This window comes from Rhinatrema bivittatum, chromosome 3, assembly GCF_901001135.1.
Source record: "Rhinatrema bivittatum chromosome 3, aRhiBiv1.1, whole genome shotgun sequence".
NCBI classification, from domain to species: domain Eukaryota; kingdom Metazoa; phylum Chordata; class Amphibia; order Gymnophiona; family Rhinatrematidae; genus Rhinatrema; species Rhinatrema bivittatum.
The window spans coordinates 115,772,384-115,796,151 of record NC_042617.1 but is presented as its reverse complement, the minus strand read 5'-3'; the positions used below and the strand labels follow the sequence as shown (position 1 = coordinate 115,796,151).

The 23,768-nt window shown below is 41.6% G+C and overlaps 1 protein-coding gene across 7 annotated transcripts in view; it reads left to right on the top strand.

Moving 5' to 3' along the window:
• Nucleotides 1-23,768, top strand: part of MEIS1 (Meis homeobox 1) — a 312,349-nt gene that overhangs the window by 143,883 nt on the left and 144,698 nt on the right. For all 7 annotated transcript variants that reach the window (XM_029593612.1, XM_029593610.1, XM_029593611.1 and 4 more), the window contains one exon: nt 5,410-5,555. In XM_029593612.1, the coding sequence (XP_029449472.1) occupies nt 5,410-5,555 (146 nt within the window). The remainder of the gene's footprint in view (nt 1-5,409; nt 5,556-23,768) is intronic.

Sequence of the window (23,768 nt, the reverse complement as noted above, 5' to 3'; positions counted from 1 at the left end):
AGCAGTACACCAATACTTTGACAAATAGCCATGGAGCTTTCTACTGTGGCTATTTCCTATCCTTGAAAGAAGGGCATGACCTGTCACCTGCAAGAACTGCTTAAGGATGGCTCCATGGGTCACAGAACAGCCAGGAAAAAGAGAGAGAAAATGGGCAGGCAGAAGCAATTTGCAGAACCTTTTGAAAGTATTTTTTTAATTATGCGTTTCAGACTGCAAGCAATGCCCTCCGAATCTGTCTTGTTAGACAACAGGAAGGGACTGCTTTAAAATTCCGCAGTGCTGCTTTCTTCAGTCGATGCCAAGTTTTCAAATGAAAGCCATGCAATATTTTAGTCAGAGCAATATTTCAGCGCTCATTAAAGTTTGGAAGAAATCAGAGAAGCTAATTTTATTATGCACTGTAATAGGGGCATTAGTTATTTTTGCACTGTTACGGTGCGCTTGCTTCTAATGCGCCATGAATAACTGTTGAGCTGAGTGAGAAACAGTACTGTCTTAAGAAAAAAAAGGGTCTCAGTATTTTGATTTAATTGCCTGATGATAAAATCCTTGTTTACTAAGCCTAGAGGATTTCTGTTCAGAAGTTTCAAACTTGTGCTAATTCAGCCTCTTTGTGTGGGTTACTCTATGTCCAATATATGTGCACATAATTTTCTCTGCATGTCTAATGTATTTTTCCTCATGCAGAACAGTACACAAAAAAATAGCCGCTCTATAGTCTGCACTATTATTTAAAATTCCCAGGCTGCCCTAGGGTCTCAAAGAAAAGAAGCAGGAGGGGCCTCTGCTACCTCAAACAGCAGTAGTGAAACAAAGAATCCTGTCCTGAAAAGTTACTGTTTGCAATTGATGGAAGCGTTCTGTGCACACTTTTCTTTTACCTCATTGAGTCCTTGATCACTTTTGCATGTGGCTGATTTTTTTACATCAACTTTACTTTAAGGTAACAAGGGAATTTTGAAATAGGTTCATCAACAACCAGAAAAAAAAAAAAAAAAGCTTCCAGATCCAACTAATTTTGAATGCGAGTTCTGCACAAAAACATATTAAATGAAAGAGATCTAGGCTTAGTAGATTGGGGGATTTAAAAACAAATCATAATTTTCAGAGCTTCCTTTTTAAATTAATCTCTACTGCTGTAATCCTAGCACAGGATATTTATGTATGCAACACATTTTATCTAACTGATAACCCTGCAATGCAATGTGCATTGTCATGACCTGAAAATGTTATGCGTTTTTGCCTTTTGCCTCTTCTGTGTAGATTTTTTTTTTTTTTTTAGAGGGGGAAGGGAAGCTTTGACCTGCATGAGAGGGACCCCTGCTGACATGGCCAGTTTGACCCATTGAATAGCCTGAATACGATAAATGCTGCTTTATCCCTTCTTGAAAGGAACAAGATAGCACAGCCTAAATGCCTGGGTGTGCTTAAATGGGCAACTCTGGGATGTTTGATTTGAGTTTGTTTGAAATCTGAGCTCCCTGACAGCCTGGGAGCTGCCACAGGTCACCTGTCTTACTCCATGGGGATAGACCCAAGCCTCACAAGAAAACTGTCCATGGACGAATTGTAGTACAAATTCCTTTCTTTGTTGGTTGGCCTCTTTCAGTAGACCATGGCCTATAAAATTTTGTAAAAACAATTTTTAAATATTATTTGAAAGGACAAATGGATCTGGTGAAAAGCTTGACAGTTTGACGTGTAGTGCACGGTTTTGAGAAGTTGGAAACTAAAATGGGGGAGCCAAGGCTGTCCTCATGCTTGTTATAGGTTCTGAGTTTTTAAATTGTGTTTAGTTGCTGTGCAGAGTCGCTGTGCTCCTGACAGGCATTGAGTTTGCTTCAGTGATCCTAAATCCTTTTAGACTAATTTGCAAGAGGGCAGAAAAACCAGCTAGCACCATTGTCTTCAGCATTAAAGGAAACATAAAATCAGGTATTTGTCAGTTAAAGTGTTATTTCAAACAATCATATCAAGACAGATTAATTTATATTCCTCTGATAATGCCATGCATGCAATACCTGGCGAGTGAAAGCAACTGGAGGAATGAGAGGGGACAAAACTTGTGCGTGGCTGAGACAGAGGTAGAGTGAACCCAGAATCTACATTCAGATCTTGCATGCGTGCAATGGAAAGGCAAGCGGTGTGTGTGTGTGTGTGTGCACACTCTGCCCTCAAATAGCCAAAGGCCATTTTTAAGAGCCTCTAGCCTCTCAGTCACTGGCCCTACTAGTTAATTACCACACGGACTTCATGACACATGGGTAGATAACATGACATTTTCAGTTTCTGTCACTAGAAAACGCCACAACGTTGCTTGCACTAGTTGCTATGAAGCTGTCAGAAACCATTAGCAGTTGGCCAGAGTTACCCTATGGCATTTCCTCGTGGCATCAGCAAAACGAGCATAAATCACCCAGTGGAGCCTACTGCTATACTAATGAGGCTATAAGCTTGTTTATGGACTAGCATCATTTTTTTGATTATTTCCACCTTTTCAGTTTGCCTTCATAATCTGCCTTCATTTGGCGGCTGGAGAAGTCAACCCCAGGAATGAAGTCACTGCTTTGGTTTGTGGTGCTGCTGCTACCACATTATTGACCAGTAGTTTTCTAAGTTAATTTAGCAGTTTTAGGGCCAGATTTATTAAGATTTTTCTCCCATTTTGTGTCTATAGGAAAAACCCTTAGTGAATCAGGTAGTAGACATTAAAATGGAAGGAAAAAAGAAATCAGGCAGACACCTTGAAGAGGTGATACTAGCAGACTCAATAAGAGCCACAATCAGGTCCAGTTTTCAGGATATCTACAATGACTATTAATGGAACGCATTTGCATGTATATATATAAGTTGTAAAAACAAAGCTAATTTGTATAGATGGTGACCCTGAAAACCAGATCAGTTTGTGGTCTTGAAGATCAGATTTGAGAGCTCCCTGTCCTATAATCTTCAGGGAGATAATAGCAACACCCATACAGTTTTCCACTGTGGCTTAGCGGTTGATTTTCTAAAGGATTTACGTGCAGCAAACCCAATTTAATGCATGTAAATGCCCTTTTGAAAAATCAACCGGGGGGGCCCATGTGCAAAACCCAATTCTGCACAAGCTGCCATGTGCCGCCCCAAAAGGCATCCTTGGAGGCAGAGCCAGGGCAGGGAAAGGATTTGGGTGCATACTTTAAATTTTTGAAAGTGTGTATGTAAATTTACACTCACACAAGGTTACAGTCTGCTCTGAGCAGGTGTACCTTTGTGTACGTATGCCTGTGTAGGTTAACCCAGGAATTTTCAAAGCGGATTTATACGCATCAATCTGCTTTAAATGTTCGGTCTATAGTCTGCAGGCTAAAAGTGTCCGCAGCTCTCCTTGCGTTGTTTTAAAATTACCCTCCTAAGGGTCAATTTTCAAATGGAAGGAAAAGGTTAAACAATTTGTTATAAACCCTATGAAGTGCAAACAAAATATTTTCCTTCAGAATAGTCTGCTTTATTATCCTCTTTCTCTGTTTCCCCAACTCGTGTCGGACAGGACCAAGGTTTATTGTTTTAGGCTTTTCTGAACATGCACCAGTATTTACACTGGATTGAAAGCATTTGCTTCCAATGAAAATCTTGTCTTAGATTACAGCCCAGCAGTATAATTTCCCTCCCAGATGGGAGTAAAGTAGCTGTATTTGCCTAAAAACAGTAGGAAGAACAAACTGTGCATTAAGCCAAGGCTGTTTTTGGCTTGAGCTAATGATGTAACAGAAACCTTTTATTTGGGATAGGTCACTGCCAGGGATTGAAGGAGGTGATCTGGCTCTTGCTTGAAAGGTTTCTCCATTGTATCTACATAAGTCTTCACTTAAAAATTCTGTTCCTAATGCTTCTGCTTTCATACAGCAGAAATAAACAGGAAAGGTTCTGGTGAGTGTTATACATGGAATGCAGAAAGCCTTTCCTCTCCTAATGGAGTATATAATTCAGGTGCCCTGAAGGCATGCTTTCAGGAATTCTTTTGCCTGAGGTAATGGGAAGCTAAGACTGTTTTAAGGCCTTGATTATCTATTGATGCACAAAGCTGGAAAAAAAATCATCTCTGTTGGATGATAGTAGATATTTCCATAAATTATCAATGAATTCTCTTCCAGGCAGGGACTGGGTATCGCCTGCTAAATTAATCTGAAGGGGTTTAAAAACAGTGAAAGCATTTCTAAAAATAGAGAGATAAAACAGTAATATTAAGATGGCAAGAGGTAATGTTGTCAGGTTAGAAGCTTTTCATTTTTAATCAATAAATATGATTTTTTTCCCCTTTCCCTTGCTTCCTTCTTGAATATAGAAAGTGGATTAGCCCCTTGAAATTTTAAATGCTGTTGAGTTGTTTCCTTTGCTCATGTTTCTTTTATGAATTATTATTTTACATGGTGAATTGCTTCTCAGTATGAAAAGCCTTTCTCTGTACTTGGCTCTTAAAGGCTGTACCACTTAAAGCTTCTAGACCACTCAAAACTGTGTTTATAAAAATAGAATATTCATGTCTAGTCTTTCATTAGCTACATAAAGTATCAAGTCATATGGATAGCTGCTACTACTGTAAAACACTAACATCTCAATGCATTAGTTACTTTATTTTCAATAGAACTAGTGTGTGTTTCGGTGAAACTGAAGCCCCTTGTTGTAGGAGAATTATGCTTAGTTCACTCTTCCTTAGAAGACATTCTTGATTGTTTTTGCCTAAGATATAGAACACTTGCCTAATTACATCTTTACTCCACACTGTTATTATAGTATTGTCCTAGGAAACCACAGTGCACTAACCTGTCTGAATGCACGAAAGGAAAATATTATACCATCCACATTTTATGGTTTGTTTTCCCTGGGAAAATAAATAAATAAATAAATGCAGGCAGATGTTTCAAACACAATGCAGGAAACAGCTGATTTATCTGTCCCTATTAGAAAGTAAGACTTGAATTCCAAGTGGTGCGGCTATTATAGTTGGCATCTTTAGTGCATTTATAATGAATACGGTGATCAGGGATTTTGGTCTCTGAAGTGGGATACTCACAATAAGGCAGGGCCAATGCATGCTGGAGACACATAACATTGCCAGTACACTGCAAATCACAAATGTACTTGGATATTATTAGCTTAATCTCTGCATGTCTGAGAAGTCCAAAAGTTATAGATAATTCTAAGCTATCTGAACCATCATAATACTTGGCAAGCAGAGGCCTTGCACAAATATCTTTTTGGCATGCACACACAAGAATACTTTGCCATATGCCTATGGTTCTTCCAAACTGAATGGAAGATAATGTGTTCCCCTTCTAAAAATATATTTTAATTAAATGGTACCAAAAGACAGGCACTATTTAAGGTGTAAAAAGGTAGTCAAAATTTGCTTCAATATATTTACAGGTGACGGCTTGGACAACAGTGTAGCTTCTCCCAGCACAGGCGATGATGATGATCCAGATAAGGACAAAAAACGTCATAAAAAGCGTGGCATTTTTCCCAAAGTAGCCACAAATATCATGAGGGCGTGGCTCTTCCAGCATCTAACAGTAAGTGAATTTTAGATTGCATGTTTGTGAAATGAAGCTTGTCAGTGTCTTGCTAGTGGTAGAAAACAAAATTCTATGTGCTGAATTTACTCTGTTTAGCTGCATGTGAGAGTTGGTTAATAGGCTAGGTTGACGTGGCTTATTTCTGGAGGGAGCAGGGGGAGGAAGTCCTGTTCTAGCAACTACAGTATGACTCTGGGGGCAAGGAGGGAGCCAGAACCTTGTTTTTAATGGGGTAAGCTGCTCCCCCTCCTCTTCTGGATCATCTTGGTGGTATCCCTGGCTGTTTATAGAAGCCGATCTTACCGCCACGTAGCTGGATATGGTGGCAGTGGAATATCTGGCTCCATTCAGCGGTTGGCACTTAGCTGGATAACTTGCTGGATAAGAACCAGCTTAATAGCAGGTCTAAACTTAGCCAGATAAGGCTTATCCAACCAACTAGTGATTTTCTTCTGGGATATTCAGCAGCATAGCCAATACTGTTGAATAAACCTTCTAACTTAGCCCCCCAATTTACTACCTCCTTGTTATATGTAACTTTCGCCTCTTGTTAAATGGTTGATTAAGTTCTACCCCTTGTTACATGTAAACCGATTTGATTTGAATTTATTCATGAAGGTCGGCATAGAAAAGTGTTAGTTAAATAAATAAATAAATAACCAGATAAGACTTATCGGGATAACTTGCTAAGATGGTGATCTTTGAATATCTGTCCCATAGTGATTTATTGTTTGGATTAAAATGCAATAAGAGAGATTAAAATGAACAGTCCTTTTGTCTACTTGGGTAAAATGTATGTATGAGAGGCATTTAAAAAAAAAAGAAATGATCTTCAGATATTTTGATCTGCTTTAGAGAAAAGATACGATTTTAGCTGCATCTTATAGAGAGTAACACTGTTTTCAGTTGCCTTAATCCTTGTTGTCCACAGAGGGAAAGTTGTCACTGTATTTAAAGGAAAACAACAATATGTAATCAGTTCTTCCTGTGCATTCCCCAGTGACTTGTTAAAAAGTGTAATAGTTCATTGTCCGAGTGACTATTATTGTTTCAACTACAGTACAGGAGCTCTCTATGAGATGAGGAACTGCGATTGTTAGGCATTTAAAGCTGTATGAGATTCTGGCACCATTTCCAGGATATCTAAAGGAATTTCATTGCTGTGTGATGCATATGGTATTTAACAATTTGGAGATGACTATGTAAAATAACATATGTAATAATTTTTGTCAGTGGCATTTCTTAGTTGAATAACACAGACTTGAGAAACCTTGGCAGTCTCTGTAGTGATATCTTCCTGTTTTGAAAATACTGTGCTTCTAGCCAGCAAGAAGCCTACCTTTTAAAATGCTATTTTTAAATATATTGGGGTCAGTTCACCTATGGTGGTTTTGGCTCTCCAGAAGGTGAATAGCGGCTGAATATTGGGCTGTCCCAGTATGTCTAGTATTGCGAAAGCAGATATTCAACCACAATTAATTATGATTTCAAACTCTCACAAATATATTCAGAGCATGCAGGAGGCAGCTATACTCTCCATTGTCAGGTTTCACTCTGCCTTCTCTCCTGTTCATAAAATGTTTACAGCTTTCATTCACTTCCCTGAGGCCTCCACCCAGAATACATTTAGTCCAGCTCAGAGCAGGAGTAAATCCAGCCGACCTGCTCTTTGTCCACATAGGGAGCTATAGGAGAAATTAATTTTCTCTTTCTTTTAACTCCAATGGAAAACCATGGAAGCTGGACCTGCCTCCCGCTTTCCTTCCTATCCAGTTCCATTGGGATGGAATAAGAAGAAATGTTTCACGAAAGTGTTGCAATAAAATCCTGTTCACGGCTTCTTCTGGCTGCTTTTAGTGTGACCGCAGCACATCACAACATTTCTCTGCCGGAAAGCGGTGTTGACAGCCTCCTTCACAAGCATCTCTCGGTGCACTATCCAGATTTCTCAATCTGGTTTCCTTACCCTCTCCTCCAGTTCATACCTAGAGATATGAGAGCCCAGCATAAGAACATTAACCATTCAAAACAATTCCAATTTTTCCACTTCTAGCAATGAGGAAAAGAACAGAGAAACTTTTTTATCTGAATGTTTTTAGTTTTTCTCCAGGCCTTCACATCTCTCTTCATATCTCCTGTTTCATAATCATGTTCATAAATATAGACTCCCAAATAATACCAAAATCTCACCATATAATTATAATGTACCATCAACTTTATGAAAAAAGTTTTGAAAACGATTCTATATTTAAAAAAAAAAAAAATTTTTATGAGAGATAGGGTAAGTTTCATATATTTTGATGCATGCCTCCACGGCCTTGCTTCAATTTTTTATTATAATCATCAACTTACCTCCCTCTTCCTCTCTATTTTATTCAACAATATTTTAAACAAACTTTTTTCAGATATTTAAGTAAAAACATATCTATATATCATTCAATTAACCCTCTAAACCATGTTTCAATGTCCAATTGTGAAATGTCCCCGTCAAAAAAGTTTTGATTTTACTTGTGAAGTTCAAACTAATGTCTCCTTCGATCTTTCTCAAACCCTGTTAAATTGTTCTTTCTTCAACGAAATAGATTTTCTTCTTTATCCGTTATTAAATTATTCAAACTCAATGAGTACTTTTTACTCTGAGCGTTTTATCTCTGCTTCTATTTGTTTGAACAAAAATACATCTCCATTCATTCAGGCAACATTGTTTGTGTCAATTGCAATAAGCTTTCACTACCGCCAAAGGCTATTAAAAGTATATGCGGTTTCTATCTCCTTTGGACTCAACTTAACATGGTGGGATTGTGAATCTTCTTTCCAATTATTGATGCCAAACAAACACTTATCTCTCATGTTCTCCCAACACGGTCATGTTTCGAAAAATACTCCTTTTCTTCGTCAGGGGAGTCCGCGTTTGTTCTTTACTCCTCTCTCTCAGGTAATCCAACACTGAATGATGGCATTCTTCAGAGTTGTCTTGCAGGTTCTATCGTATTTAAATAGAAAATGTATCTTTATTCCCTTCTTCACAGTTCTAATTCACGATCACTCCCCTCTCTTGCATCACCACCTGATCAATGACAGAAAAGCACAGAAAATCAAAAGAATGTTGCCTAGCCAAACTATCAACATCTATTAGTGCTTAGTGCTTCACGATGTTCTCTCAATAAGCAACTTTTATGTTCAGCAATAAATGTTTGAAACTGTTATAGGTGAATAGCTTTTTCACAGTAGGCATTCTGAAGTTTTTTTGCTCCTTCATTATGATGTCTCAAAATTGTGGGGTTTGATCTTTTCTAACCAAGGGAGTGTTTTGTGTTTTTTTTCATTTTTTTGTATACTTCATTGCCTCCCAGCTGTTTTGAATATTGGCTGTTAGGCAATGAATATGGATGCCTACATTTTTATACTGTCCCATCCTACCACGAGTGGAGCATTATCAACATTTAAGGGGCCCAGATCAATTTTATTTATTTATTTATTCATTCATTCATTCATTCTTTAATTAATACATTAATTAAATTAAATAAATTACAAGGATTTGTTACTTGATCCACTACCAGAGTACTCAAAGCAAGGTATAGAATTACCAAATAATTTGCCAGTATGAAAAAAAGCCAAACATCAATAGAGATAAGATCATGCATTAGTCATAGATCACTAGAGTTAAATATTTCCATCAGGGCAGCAGCGGATATAAACCAAAAAGTTAAACAGTATCAAGATCCAAAACAATGGGATGAAGAAAATGAGTATCACAGTACAAGGTCAATTATTTGTTTATTTATCTAAATTATTTATTGGAATTTATATTCTGCATTCTCCATATTATGTCCATTGCGGATTACATAAAAATCTTTCATAATAATAAAAACATACAATGCAAATATATAACAGCAATTATACAGACAACAATCAGAGTCATATATAAAATGCAATAGAAAATAGATTGCTTTAACATGCTTCCTAAACTATTTTAAATCTGAAAGGCATCATAATTCTGCAGCCAATGCATTCCATAAAACTGGAGACACATTAGAAAAAACCCTTGCCCATGTTGTTTGCAGCTTGCAAGACTGCACCGATGGAATACTCAACTCAGAATACTGTGACCTTAGTGTCTGCAGAGGAAGGTATTGCTTCAATTTGTTTGCTAACTCACAGGGGGCATCTCCATGCAATAATTTAAAAACAATTACTAATATTTTAAGTTGGACTTTAAAATGAATGGGCAACCAATATACTTCACAAAGAATAGGTGAAAGATGATCATTCAGTATTCACTCCGTGGCATGCTGCAATAATTGCAGGAGACAGATTTTTTTTGCTGAATTACTGTTACAGTAATCTAACTTGGACCCCACCCAGCCAGTCAGGTTTTCAGGATATCCCTAATGAATATGAATGATAAATATTTTCATACACAGGAGGTAGTGCATGCAAATAAATCTCATGCATTTTCCTTAGAGAGAACCTGAAAACCAGACTGGCTGGTGGGTCCATAGGACTGGTTTGAGCACCCTTGATATGAGAGAGAGAGGGGGAGAGGGAGAGAGGGAGGGGGGGGGGGAGAGAGAGAGAGTGTCCATCAAGCTGGGTTGAGAGAACCTTGCACAGATATCATCTTGGAGTGAGTTTCCTCACTCCAAAGGCCATCAAATCTTCGCAATGTTCGCATGCGGTAAGGGCCTATCGCATGCGTTAATGGGGCTTTTCGCATGCGTAAGCCCTTAACACATGCGAAAATGCCTTAACGCATTTTGATAAATGACCCCCTAAGTTTGGTCTTAGCTGGACAGATGGTAGGATTTGAAAATTCCTCCACACTGACTGGCTCTACGTTAGCTGGATAACTTTTTATCTGGCTAAAAAGCTATCCACCTAATTCAGCAGTGGGGCAGGGGCATTCCGGGCTGGAGTCAGCTATCCAGCTAAGGCCTGGATTTATCAAAATGCGTTAAGTACCGCATGCGATAGCAAAAGGGGCGTGTTTTATGCTAATATAGTATTTATCGCAATTTGCGATAATTACCTGTGCGAAGAGCTAAGTTAGTGCACATTGCGATACCATTTCAGATTCTGTGATAAGTGCCAAACCTGATGTATTTCCTGCATTCAACCACTGGGGGACCAGTTTTTCAATGATCCCAGACACGAGAGAGAGAGAGAGAGAGAGAGAGAGAGAGAGAGAGAGAGAGAGAGTGAGTGAGTGAGTGCCTGGTCATAATATCATGGCCCATAGGCAGGTATTTGTATCCCTAGGGTAGGCCCATCTAGTAACTCGAGGTGGGGATTAGGTAAGTGTGTAGGGGGTTAGGGGCCACTTTGACATGCTACGTGACACCTACGAACAGAGAGTCCATCAAGCTAGGTTGAGAGAACATTGCCCAAATCTCATCTTGGAGTGAGTTTCCTCACTCTGAAGGCCAGCTAATCTTCACAAGAGACCACTCTTCTGTTCGTAGGTGTCACGTAGCATGTCAAAGTGGCCCCTAACCCCCTACACACTTAACTAATCCCCACCTCGAGTTACTAGGTGGGCCTACCCTAGGGATACAAATACCTGCCTATGGGCCATGATATTATGGCCAGGTGCTCTCTCTCTCTCTCTCTCTCTCTCTCTCTTCTCTCCTCTCTCTCTCTCTCCTCTCTCTCTCTCTCTCTCTCTCTCTCTCTCGGTGTCTGGGATCATTGAAAAACTGGTCCCCCAGTGGTTGAATGCAGGAAATACATCAGGTTTGGTACTTATCGCAGAATCTGAAATGGTATCGCAATGTGCACTAACTTAGCTCTTCGCACAGGTATTTATCGCAAATTGCGATAAATACTATATTAGCATAAGACACGCCCCTTTTGCTATCGCATGCGGTACTTACCGCATTTTGATAAATCCAGGCCAGAGTGTGGCAAGGTGAGCAGTCTTTGAGATAGCCAGACCCAGGCTGGACTCCTGCAGATTTCCCATAAACTACTTTCTCAATAACAAGAAACAAAGCAAAAGCAACTCTGCTACTCTTCACAGTTCACAAAACAAATACAGAAGTACAGCATACAGTTCAGCAGTATTCTCTTTCTCTGGGCTTACTTCTCTCACTTGCGCTTCTGTTCAACTCCTGGACTTGGCTTTTTATACTCTTTTCCTAGGGTCCTCTGCCTAGGACCAAAATATAAGGTGGACCGGGCCAGTTCTCTGGTGCTGGTATTTTAACATATTCTAGGTTTCTCCTTTATATCCCTTCACACAGAGTTAGTCTTCCGAATCCCAGTATTGATCCAGGTGGACCATCAGCAGCAATGCAGACTTCTGGGGATGGCAGAGGTGCCATTTTTTAGTGTTATCTGGCTGACATATAGGATAACTTTTTAGGACATTTGAAGAGCTGTCCTGAAGTTAACTGGTTAAACTTACTTCATTAAATTTTATATTGCCGGTATATTCAGCAGCACAAAATTGCTAGCCAGGCAATGGCTGAATATGGATCGCTGTGACTTCAAGGGGCTCAGGGGTTATACCTACTGTTATTACCTCTGTTTTGTTGGAGTTTAGTTTAAGTTGGTTAGCAGTGACCAATTTCCTGATCTCCACAAATCAGCTGTTGTTCTTTTATATGGCTATCAGTGTGTCAGATACAAATGATATTAGGACCTGAATGTCATCTGCATAGACATCATATTAACACAGAAACATAGAAATGATGGCAGAAAAGGACCAAATGGTCCATCCATTCTGCCCAGCAAGCTTATGGTAGTTTCTGCTATTCCGTGTAGGTTACCCCTGTGCTTATCAGTTTTCCAGACCATAAAAATTAGGGTCCTCATTGGTTGCTGTTTGAATCCAGTTCCCCATTAAGCCTTGCCATTGAAGCAAAGAGCAATGTTGGAGTTGCATCAAAGTATCAGGCTTATTGGTGAAGGGTAGTAACTGCTGCATAAGCAAGTTAGTCCCATATTTAAGTGTTTCCCCAGACCGTAAAAGTTGGGACCCTCGTTGGTTGCTGTTCAAATCCAATTCCCCTCTTCCCCCTGCCATTGAAGTAGAGAGCCATGATGAAATTTCATCAAGTGTAAGAAGGCTTATTAGTTAAGGGTAGTAACGGCCGCATCAGCAAGTTACTCCCATGTATTCTTTTCTTCATTTCCATCCTCTAGCCTTTAGGGATCCACAGTGTTTATCCCACACCCCTTTGAATTCTTTCACAATTTTCGTCTTCACCACATCCTCCGGAAGGGCATTCCAGGCATTCCAGCATTCTCTCCATGAAGAAATATTTCCTGACATTGGTTCTGAGTCATCCACCCTGGAGTTTCATTTCATGACCCCTAGCTCTACTGATTTCTTTCCAATGGATAAGGTTTGTCGCATGTGTATCACTAAAACCTTTCAGTTATCTGAAGGTCTGTATCATATCTTCCCTGCACCTTCTCTCTTCCAGGGTATACATATTCAAATCCTTCAGCCTCTCCTCATAGGACTTCTCATGCAAACCCAAAACCATTTTGGTCGCTCTTCCCTAGACCGCCTCCATCCTTATTTTGTCTCTCTTGAGATATGGATTTTAGAATTGAATACAGTACTCCAAGAGAGGCCTCACCAAGGATCTGTACAAGGGCATTATCACCTCCTTTTTCTTACTGGTTATTCCTCTTCTATGCAGCCCAGCATTCTTCTGGCTTTAGCTATTCTCTTGTCACATTGCTTTGTCATCTTCAGATCTCCAGACACTATTACCCCAAGATCCCTCTCTTGGACTGTGTACATCAGCTTTTCACCCCCCCCCCCCCCCCCCCCCATAACATACAGCTCTTTTGGATTACTGTACCCCAGATGCATGACTCTGCACTTTTTGGCATTGAATCCCAGCTGCCAAATCTTCAACCATTCTTCCAGCTTTCTTAATTCCCTTTTCATTCTCTCTACTCCTTCAGGCATGTCCATTATATTGCAGATTTTAGTATCATCTGCAAACAGACAAATTTTGCCTTCTATCCATTCTGCAGTTTCACTCACAAAGATATCAAACAGAACTGGTCCCAAAATTGAACCCTGTGGCACTCTACTTAACATGGTTTTCTCTTCAGAGTAGGTTCCATTTACCATTATACTCTGTCTCCTATCAGTCAACCAGTTTGTAATCCATACCACCACCTTGGCACTCACTCCCAAGCTTCTCATTTTATTCACAAGCTTCCTGTGTGGGACCGTATCAAAAGCTTTGCTGAAATCCAAGTAGATCACATTGAGTGCTTTTCTAGATCCAATTCTCTAGTCACGCAATCAAAAAAATCAATCAGATTTGTCTGACAGGACCTTCCCCTGGTTAATACATACTGCCTCATGTCAGGCAACCCACCAGATTGTAGATAGTTCACTATCCTTTCCTTCAGCAGAGTCTCCATTAATTTTTCCACCACAGAGGTGAGCAAACTGGTCTGTTGTTTCTGACCTCCTCTCTGCTACCATTCTTGTGAAGTGGAACCACCACAGCTCTTCTCCAGTCAAACGACACCACTCATGTTTCTAGGGATCTATTGAACAGGTCCTTCAGTGGACCCACCAGCACATCTCTGAACTCTCTCAGTATCCTAGGGTGTATCCCATGGCCGCCTTCACTTTGTTTGCCTATCTCCTCCCTGCATTCTCTTCTGTAAATGGAGTTTTATCTACTCCAGGGGTCAGGAACCTTTTTGGCTGAGAGAGCCATAAACGCCACATATTTTAAAATGTAATTCCATGAGAGCCATACAATATGTTTAAAACTAAATACAAGTAAATGTGTGCATTTTATGTAAGATCATACTTTTAAAGTACAATAAGTCTCTGAAAATATTACCCCAGGCCTTAAGACACCAATACATCTCCTATTAGGAAAACGGACCAAGTCAGGCTGCTATAGAGTCCTACACAGAAACTACACGCCAGCAGAAAACCTCACCTGAATCACGTGCTGTCCCTCACCTAACATAGAATAAAGAGACCAAAACGCATAACAAGAAGCATGCAGACAAAAACTGAATTGGAAACTGCAACAAGCCAGAGTCTCTGTATGCAGTGTAACAAGGAAAAAGAAACAATCACACATCCTTATAAAACAAATCAAGAAATATAAAATCATCAGCAGTAAAACTGTACTAACAAAAAGACATATTTCGAAACAGCTGATGAGTGGAATATCCAATAATTAAAAACTCATATAAAACATTTCCAGATACCAACAAATATTTCAAAATAGCAGACACAAAGATCCAGTAATGAAAATAATAAGGATACAAAAATTTTTTTGCTCTGCATACCTGGGAACGTTTGATATCCAGGTGTCCTGAGATTGTTCTGAATTAGCAGGAGGTGGGGTGGTTTGCTTGGAACTTTCTCCTCTCTCAGTCACATACCAGCGCTCTCTCTCACACTGGCTCTCAATGACACACCTATACACACATGCTCTCAGTCACTCACATATACAAATGTTTTTTCTCTCTCACTTATATAGGCTCTTAATTACACATTTACATACATGCTGTCTATCTTTTCACGCTTACACACACACAGGCTTTCAATCACACACAGACTCTCATTCACATGCTTACAAACATGTCCTCTCTTTCTCTCATTTACACACAGGCTCTCAATCACATACTCACATGCTCCCTCACCTAAATCAGCTCTCAATCACACACATACACACATGGTCTCTCTCTCTCATTTAAACACAGGCTCTCAATCACATACTCACATGCTCCCTCACCTAAATCAGCTCTCAATCACACAGACACACATGGTCTCTCTCTCTCATTTAAACACAGGCTCTCAATCACATACTCACATGCTCCCTCACCTAAATCAGCTCTCAATCACACAGACACACATGGTCTCTCTCTCTCTCATTTAAACACAGGCTCTCAATCACATACTCACATGCTCCATCACCTAAACCAGCTGTCAATCAGACACAGACACACATGATCTCTCTCTTACTTATACACACAGGCTCTTAATCATACATACACATGATCTCTCTCACACACAAAGGATCTCAATCATACACACATACTCTTTCAAACAAACAGGTTTTCAATTACAAACTTACACATACAGGTTCCCAATGGTAAACTTACATTCATGCTCTCTCTCTCACAGGCAGGATCTCAATCACAGACATACTCTCTTTCACATATACAGGCTCTCAATCATTCACATACATGCAATCTCTCACTCACACACACAGGATCTCAAACACACATGCTTGCTCGCTCATTCATTCACTCTCTCTCTCCCCCTTCCCCCCCCCCCCCCCGGGAACTCGCGGCAGCAGCAGCCACCTCCCAACGCTAACCTCCTTCATTTTCAGCCCTCGCGGAGGCGAAGGCGGAGTCCCATCGGCCCGCGGTTGAAGATTTTCATTTTCCTCCGAGCCGCGCTGCAGTCTTCTTCCCGTCGGACACTAGCGTGCCTGCGCGGTCTTCCCGCGCAGGCACCCGATGCTCTCCACTTCCTCTTCCGGGCCGCGGGAAGAAGAGAGCACCGGCTCTCTTCTTCCCGCGGCCCGGAAGAGGAAGTGGAGAGCATCGGGTGCGCTGGCACCCGGCTGACACCCGATGACTCCCGCGCAGGCACCCGGATGACTCCAGTCGGCGTGCTCTCTTCTCCTCCCCCCCGCGGCCCGGAAGAGGAAGTGGTGAGCATCGGGTGCCTGCGCGGAAGAAGGAGACCACGCTAGTGTGGTCTCTTCTTCCCGCGGAGGCACCCGATGCTCTCCACTTCCGGGCCGCGGGGGGGGGGGGAGAAGAGAGAGCACGCCGGTGCCGCTGATTCCAGCTGTCCTGCCGCGTTCCGCCCGGGCTGACAGCATTTTTAAGCCCGGGCGGCGGAGGACCGGGGAGCAGCTGGGTCAGCGGGGAACCGCGAAGTATGGCGACACTTGTCTGCGAGCCAGATGCAGCCCTCAAAAGAGCCATATCTGGCTCGCGAGCCATGGGTTCCCGACCCCTGATCTACTCCATGCCATTTACGGTCTTAAGCAGCAACGGTCCTTCTTCAGGGTCTTCTTTAGTGAATACCGAACTGAAGTATTTTTTAAATATTTCTGCCATTTCTTTGTCACTCTCTACACATTGCTCCTTGTCACCTTTCAATTTCACGTCTGACTTCCCTTCTTTCATTGATATATCTGAAAAATGTTTTGTCTCCTCACTTTACCTCTTTGGCCATACCTTTCTTCCACTTGACCATTTTATTTCCTTATTTCTTTCTTTGTCTCCCTCAGTTTTGACAGATATTCTTCCCTATGTTCCTTTTTTTGGGAACCTTTATACTTCTTTAAAACTATTCTTTTTGCCTTTATTTTTTTCAGCCACCTCCTTAGAGAACCAGATCATTTTCTTTTTCCTTTTACTCTTGTTTACTTTTCTAACATATAGATTTGTTGACATTGTAATAGCTCCTTTTAATTGGCTCCCTATTGTACCACTTCACCCATTTTCTCTCAGTCTTCCAATTCTTCCTCCAGGTTCGTCCCCATTTTGACAAAGTCTGTATTTTTGAAATTCAAAACTTAGGTCTTCTGTGTGCTATTCACCATCTGATGATCACTGGTGCTCAGGTGAGCCCTTACCCAAACATTAGAGACATTACCACCATTAGTGAGCACCAGAACAAGTATTACTCCCTCTCTCATGGGTTCCATTACCATTTGTTTGAGCAGAGTCCCTTGAATGGCATCCACTATCTCTCTACTTCTCACTGATTCCACAGAAGGGATACTCCAATCCATAGTGAAGTTCAGATTTCCTAAAAACTTCATTTAGTGGTTTGATAAAGATGAGGAACAGGATTAATCCTGGTGATACACCACAGACAAAAGAGGAGGAATCACCCGCAATGACCTGGTTAGAAACAACCAAAACCATTTTAAGGCTGGACCTACAACACCAATACTGTACAGCAGTGTTTCCCAACCAGTGTGCCTTCAGAACTGATTAGACGTGCCATGGAAAAATCACTACTGCCTAATGCTCAGATCCAGGACATCACTGGGTCCTGTGCTCAGCACCTCAAAGAAACAAGAGGAACCAATGAAGGCTCTTAAAGATGTAGGAGCTCCTTTCTGAGAACATGTGTAATCATGCATGCCACTTCATCCTAGATACCGTATGAACCTTGGAGTGTCGTAATTAATGGGCAGCAGGTAGGGCACACATAGCTGGGACCTGCTTTGTGCACAGCACACAGCACCTCCTCATCTTCCCCTTCCTGTATTTCCTCCTTTGAGTTCGTCCAGCCTCTATTTTATCCTCAGGGTGAGAGAGATGGAGACCATGCACCGAAAACTGGATATGACGCCTTCTGAGTGTTAGAAGCTGCAGCAGTGGAGGTAACTAATTGATCAGCTGCCTACACTGCACTGACTTTTCCCTTCTGCACTTGCATATAGAGGGAAATGACCTGTTGTGATGAGTTCATTTGTGTTTCTAGCCTCTCTCTCTATTTGCTTTAAAATTTGACAGAGAACCTGGTGGGGCTTTTGGTGCTTCTCTAGCTCTTCTTTTGACCATATGAGTATTCTCCATGTCCGCATTGCCTGCTCCATGGAGGTTGGTGTGCCACACATTTTTATTAATTATATATGTGCCTTGGGCTTGAAAAGGTTGGGAAACACTGCTTTACAGCTTTCTTATTAGGATGTCATGTTTAATGGTATGAAATGTAGCCTAAATATCAAATAAGATCGGGGTAGAGGATTTCCTGTATCAGAGGCCCTGAAGAAATCATCTAGTAAAGCTAGGAGCATAGCTTCTTGTTGTGGCCCTTTCTGAAATCTGACTCATATTTATTAAGAACTCGCCTTTCCTCCAATAGGGTCTGAAGTTGAAGAAAGGCTACCTCTTCAATATTTCTGGCCAGCAGTAGGGTGATAGGGTCCTAAAGTTTTCTTAGAGGAGACATAGCTGAGAAGCATTCCTTGATGTTTGCAAATAGAAAGCTTTGGAGTAGGGGGCAAGAAGAGCAACAATAGTCACTGTTTAACCTCCGGATGCATTCATTTTGTTTGTATATAGCAAGTTTACCTCCAGGATTACTGACATGCATCCCTGTTCAGCTCACTGATAGCAGGAGATGTTCATGGCTTCCTGGTCTAGAAGACACTATGCTGGCCAATATGTGTGATGGATGCGTTGTAGAAGATGACAGCATATTTGCAGGAGTGGGATGGATGACAGCAGAACCTCTCTGTTATGAAGTGACAGCTAGGGATGCAAGGCAGGTGATTCAGCAATGGAGTGATAAATAAAACTCCACTGTCTAGTCCTCTTAGCCTTTCTGACCTGTGTGAAAGGGGATTGTGAGGCTGTGAGGCCATCACCTCAAACAAAGAAGTGGAGGATTGCATGGTGTGTGTAAGTGAAAGTTGCTAGTATCCTGTGAATGTTGTCCCTTCATGAAGAGGAGAGCTGTGGGGGAAAGATGCAGAATAATGTTTGAGGAAATGGGAACAAGTGTGAGGGATTGTTTTTTTTGTATTTCAACAAATGCTTTCATTGCATGCCTGTAGTTTCACATGCCTTGCAATTTATTAAGACATTGTCATTTGTTTTCTGACTTTCTGTGTATGTGAGTGCTGGGGTTTTCCCCATTGATTCTTATGGTACCAGGGCAGGTACATGTTTCAGAGGATACAAATGAGACAGAAGACAGGCAGGCATTTTTCTTTTCTTTTTGTTAGCTCATGCTGACATCATAGCCCGAGCATGCTCAGTCTGATTACCCTGTCTTTTACTATAGGGGATGGATGTCACCCAAGTATAATAAAATTCATGCATTAGGAAATGAGGCAATTGATGCACTCTGCAGCTTGGTGAAGGATGGGCCTGAAAAGCCTTATTGTAGGAGTAATTTTGTAACATCGTGCGTAAGTTAGCCAACAAATATGTGCATAAGTTACACCAAAATTTCAAAGCAGACTTACGTGCATAAGTCTGCTTTGAAAATTAACCTGGAAAAACTACATGCAACCAAATCAGGTGAACTTTTGAGTCATAGGGCTCACACTCGGTACTGGGAGTCCATACTGTTCAATCTCTTTTTTGCTTTCCAAGCTTTTGGGCATTATGCATATTCTCTTCTTGTGAGTACACATACAAAAGCTGGAAACTGGTGATGTTCCAACATAAAACTTTATTGAAGCATGGCTCCAACATGAACAATGCAACAATGCAACACTTGGTACAAGTTTCTCATAATGCAGCTTACAAATTGTAAATATGTGAAACTGTAGTCCCTTAATCTCACCCTTATGGATGCTTCTTTCTCCTTAGATGAAATGTGAAGCCAACTTAGGTAAACTGAAATAGGGTCTTTCTCTTCCAATTTGGTTTCTCTTCTACAATATCTGGGATCCAGTGCCTCTCCAAGTATTCTTCCCGCCTCTCCTTTATACTCTATGGGCACTTCTTTTGCTGTTTGAGAGCACCAGTTCCTCCTTTCTTTTCCTGGTTATGAATGATACCAGCTTGGAATCTACTCTTCTCAACCAACTGCCAAATAGCCAAAGGAATCCCTCAGATGGAGAAAGTACCTGAATGACTTAAAAAAAACCCAACAAAAACCTTCACTCCTCTCTGTACACCTCTGGGTACAAAGGCAGAATAATCACTACAAAAATCACACTGTGAGTAAAAATTCAGAGAGAAATAATCAGTCACAGAATGTGAGTTGAAATAAATCTTTTAGGGCCTCATTTTCTAAAATATCACAGGCCAGTGATACTTTAGGGAATGAGGGGCGGGGGGCCGAAATGGGGGGCAGGACTGCGCTAGCCGGCAGCGATCGCACGGTCGCGGTGCGATCGCTGCCGGTTTCGCACCCAATAGCGCCACCATAGAAAGTGTAGCTATTGGGCGCGAACTCGGACGCGAAAAGGGCCTTACCTTTTCGTCGTCCGCAGCGTCTTCGCAGAGTCGGCCCCGGTGACACCCCGACTCCTCCTCTTCCGGGGCCGACTCCACCCCCATTTTGGTATCACACGCGATAAGGGACTTTTCGCATGCGAAACATCCCTTGTCGCGTGCGATCCGGATGGAAAATGAGGCCCTTAGTGACTAAGGGCCGGATTTTAAAAAGGTTATGCGTGCCGGGCCTATTTTCAAAAGGTCTGGTGACACACGTAAAGCCCCGGGACACGTGTAAGTCCCAGGGCTTGCAAAAAGGGGCGGGGCAGGATCAGGCTCAGGCTCCCGGCACAGCGGCCATATTGGTCGCTGTGCTGGGGATCATGTGTCGGCTGTTGGCCGGCAGGCGCAAAAGGTAAAACAAAAATTTTTTTTGGGGGGGGGTTAGAGTAGGGCTGGGGGGGGAAAGGTTAGGGGAAGGGGTGGGAAGGTCAGGTTAGGGGGAAGGGAACAGGGGAAGGCTGAGCGGATCGGCGCGCACAAGGTGCACAGTGCACCCCTTTGCACGCACCGACTCCAGATTTTATAACTTGTGCGCACAAGTTATAAAATAGGGTGTACATGTGCACGTGCCAGGTAGCGCACGAATATGTACGCCTGTGCGCAACCTTTTAAAATCTACTCCTAAGACTATTCGGCTAAGGTTTTGGGCCTGTACCATAAAACTGATAATTTACACAGACGCTAGGATTCACTTGCTAATATACAAGCAGGAACAAGCCATTGCAGCAGCTTCCTGTAGGGTGTGCCATTACAGAGATGGTGCATTCCTCCACACTACCTTGACCTAATTACTAGGCTATACTACTTAGTAATGATTCCAGTGGGGACCTACATATATGCACAGTTACACCTACTATTTGGTATGCATAAGACTCCATCCCCGGAAAGGCCTGTCCCCTATGCACATAAATGCAAAGTACAAATTTCAAAGAACTCAACACGGCCTATGTACATTTGTATATGGCCGCATGGAGGTCTACCACAGTATTTCATTACTTGCACGTATCAGGTATGTAAAAGGGATGTGAATCGTGTGCCCGATCGTTTTAACGATCGGGTTCGGCTGGGAGGGGGGGGGGGGAAATCTGATCGTTAGAGATGTGAATTGGGATCGGTTCTGATTCCAATTCACATCACTAATTTTTTTTTAGTGAGGCCCGCGCCAATAAAAAACCCCGACGGTCGGCCCCTGTGACATTGTGAGGGCAAAGGTAGCACCGGCACCATTTTGAATACTGGCAATACGGCCCGAGTGCAGGAGGTCGCTCCCGGACCCCCGCTGGACTTTTGGCAAGTCTTGTGGGGGTCAGGAGGCCCCCCCAAGCTAGCCAAATGTCCCTGGGGGTCCAGCAGGGGTCCGGGAGCGATCTCCTGCACTCAGGCCATATTGCCAATATTCAAAATGGCGCCGGCACTACCTTTGCCCTGTCACATGGTAAGGGCAAAGGGCCATCGGCGCCATTTTTTTTAGCGCAGCTGATGGCCTGGGAACGGGAGATCGCTGCCCGCGGCCCCCCTGGACCACCAGGTATGTGTAAAAAGTTTTTGGGGGGGGCGGGAAAGTGGGGGAGGCTAAGGGGGTAATTTTAAAGGGTCGGGTGGGGTTTTTTTTATTGGGCCATCGGCACCATTTATATTAGTGGCAGCCAAAATGGCGCCAATGGCCCGAGAGCGGGAGATCGCGCCAGGACCCCCCACTGGACCACCAGGTAATTTAAAATATTTTGGGGGGGTTCGGGAGGGTGGGGGATTTGTTTTAAAGGGTCGGGGTGGGTTTAGAGGTTGCTTTGGTGTGCCGGTTTTCCCGCCCTCCCCCGATTTACGATTTTTCACGATAAATCGGGGGAATTTCTATTGTATCGCGACTCTAACGATTTTTGACAATTTAAAAATTATCTGACGATTTTTTTAAATCGTCAAAAAACGATTCACATCCCTAGTATGCAAGTCATTCTTTATTTTCACAAGTAAACTATTCATGTATATTTTAAAAATAGGTGGGTAAAGTATGCGCGTTCAAAACCGCTTTCAGTTTTGTTTCACTGCTCTTCAGCAATTTGCTGTGAATGATATATGCTTTTATTTTATTGTTGCGATGCAATATCTTGCTGGTGCTTTTGTTTAGTTTTACTTTGTTTTAATTTTCCCAGGTGGGCTACTCTCTTTTCTCTTTTTTTCTCTATACTTCTTGTTCTAATCTATTTGTCTGGGCTATGATCCCTGATTTTTATAACCTTCCATTTTTTGTATGGCTAGGTTAATTTTTTTGCCAGTTTGGGAATCAATTTCGTGGCATATATATAACTATGGGCTTGATTTACTAAGTCTTTTCTGCCATTCTGTGTCTATGGGAAAAATGCTTAATAAATGAGGCCCTATGTATGTAATGCCACACATTCTTCAGGATGTCAGTGCAACTTCATGGTTTATAGTGATTAGATTCTTTTGTTTTGTTTATATAGGTTATTTGCTTTGAATTTTAAGTTTGATAATGGCTAAAGATATTAAAATGATTTCTTTAAATGTCAAGGGCATGAACCATTCAATCAAACATAAGAAGATTCTAAATTACTATAAGAAATGTAATGCTGACATTCTGTGCCTTTAGCAGACTCATTTGTCTTTATCTGAAGGTCTGAAGCTGAAAGATGGTTGGATTGGGGTTGGAATATTTTCTGCTGCTGACAGGAAGAAAAATGGTGTTTCCATTTTATTTAAGAAGATACTTCAGATTCAGATTATTTCACAGTTTTCAGATGTTGAGGGTAATCAGGTTCTTGGTAAAGTTTCCATAAATGGGAAAAATGTGCTATTATGTAATATCTATGCTGCTGACATCAATTATCCTGTCTTTTTTCAGTCTTGCTACCCAGATTTCTGAATATGATGGTCTTCTAGCCACTAGATCTTAACCAGCCATCAGATCTTACATTAGACAGACAATCTGATTGATAGCCAATTCATACTAAATCTCTAATAGCTATTAAAATATCAGTCTTGTGGACTAGTAGAGTCTTAGCATTTGATGCATGATACTAGTAAATATTTTAGTTTTTTCTCCTTGTATACAAGAATTGACTATTTTTTTGATATCCACTGCTTTAGTGTTAGCCATTACTAATGCATATCTACCCAACAGTGGTTTTAGATCACATGGCTGTGACTATTTTTATTCTGTGGCAGGAAATGGAGGATCTTGTATGCTAGAGTTGGCCAACTCCAGTCCTCAGGACCAAAACAGGTCTGGTTTTATGATATCCACAATGAATA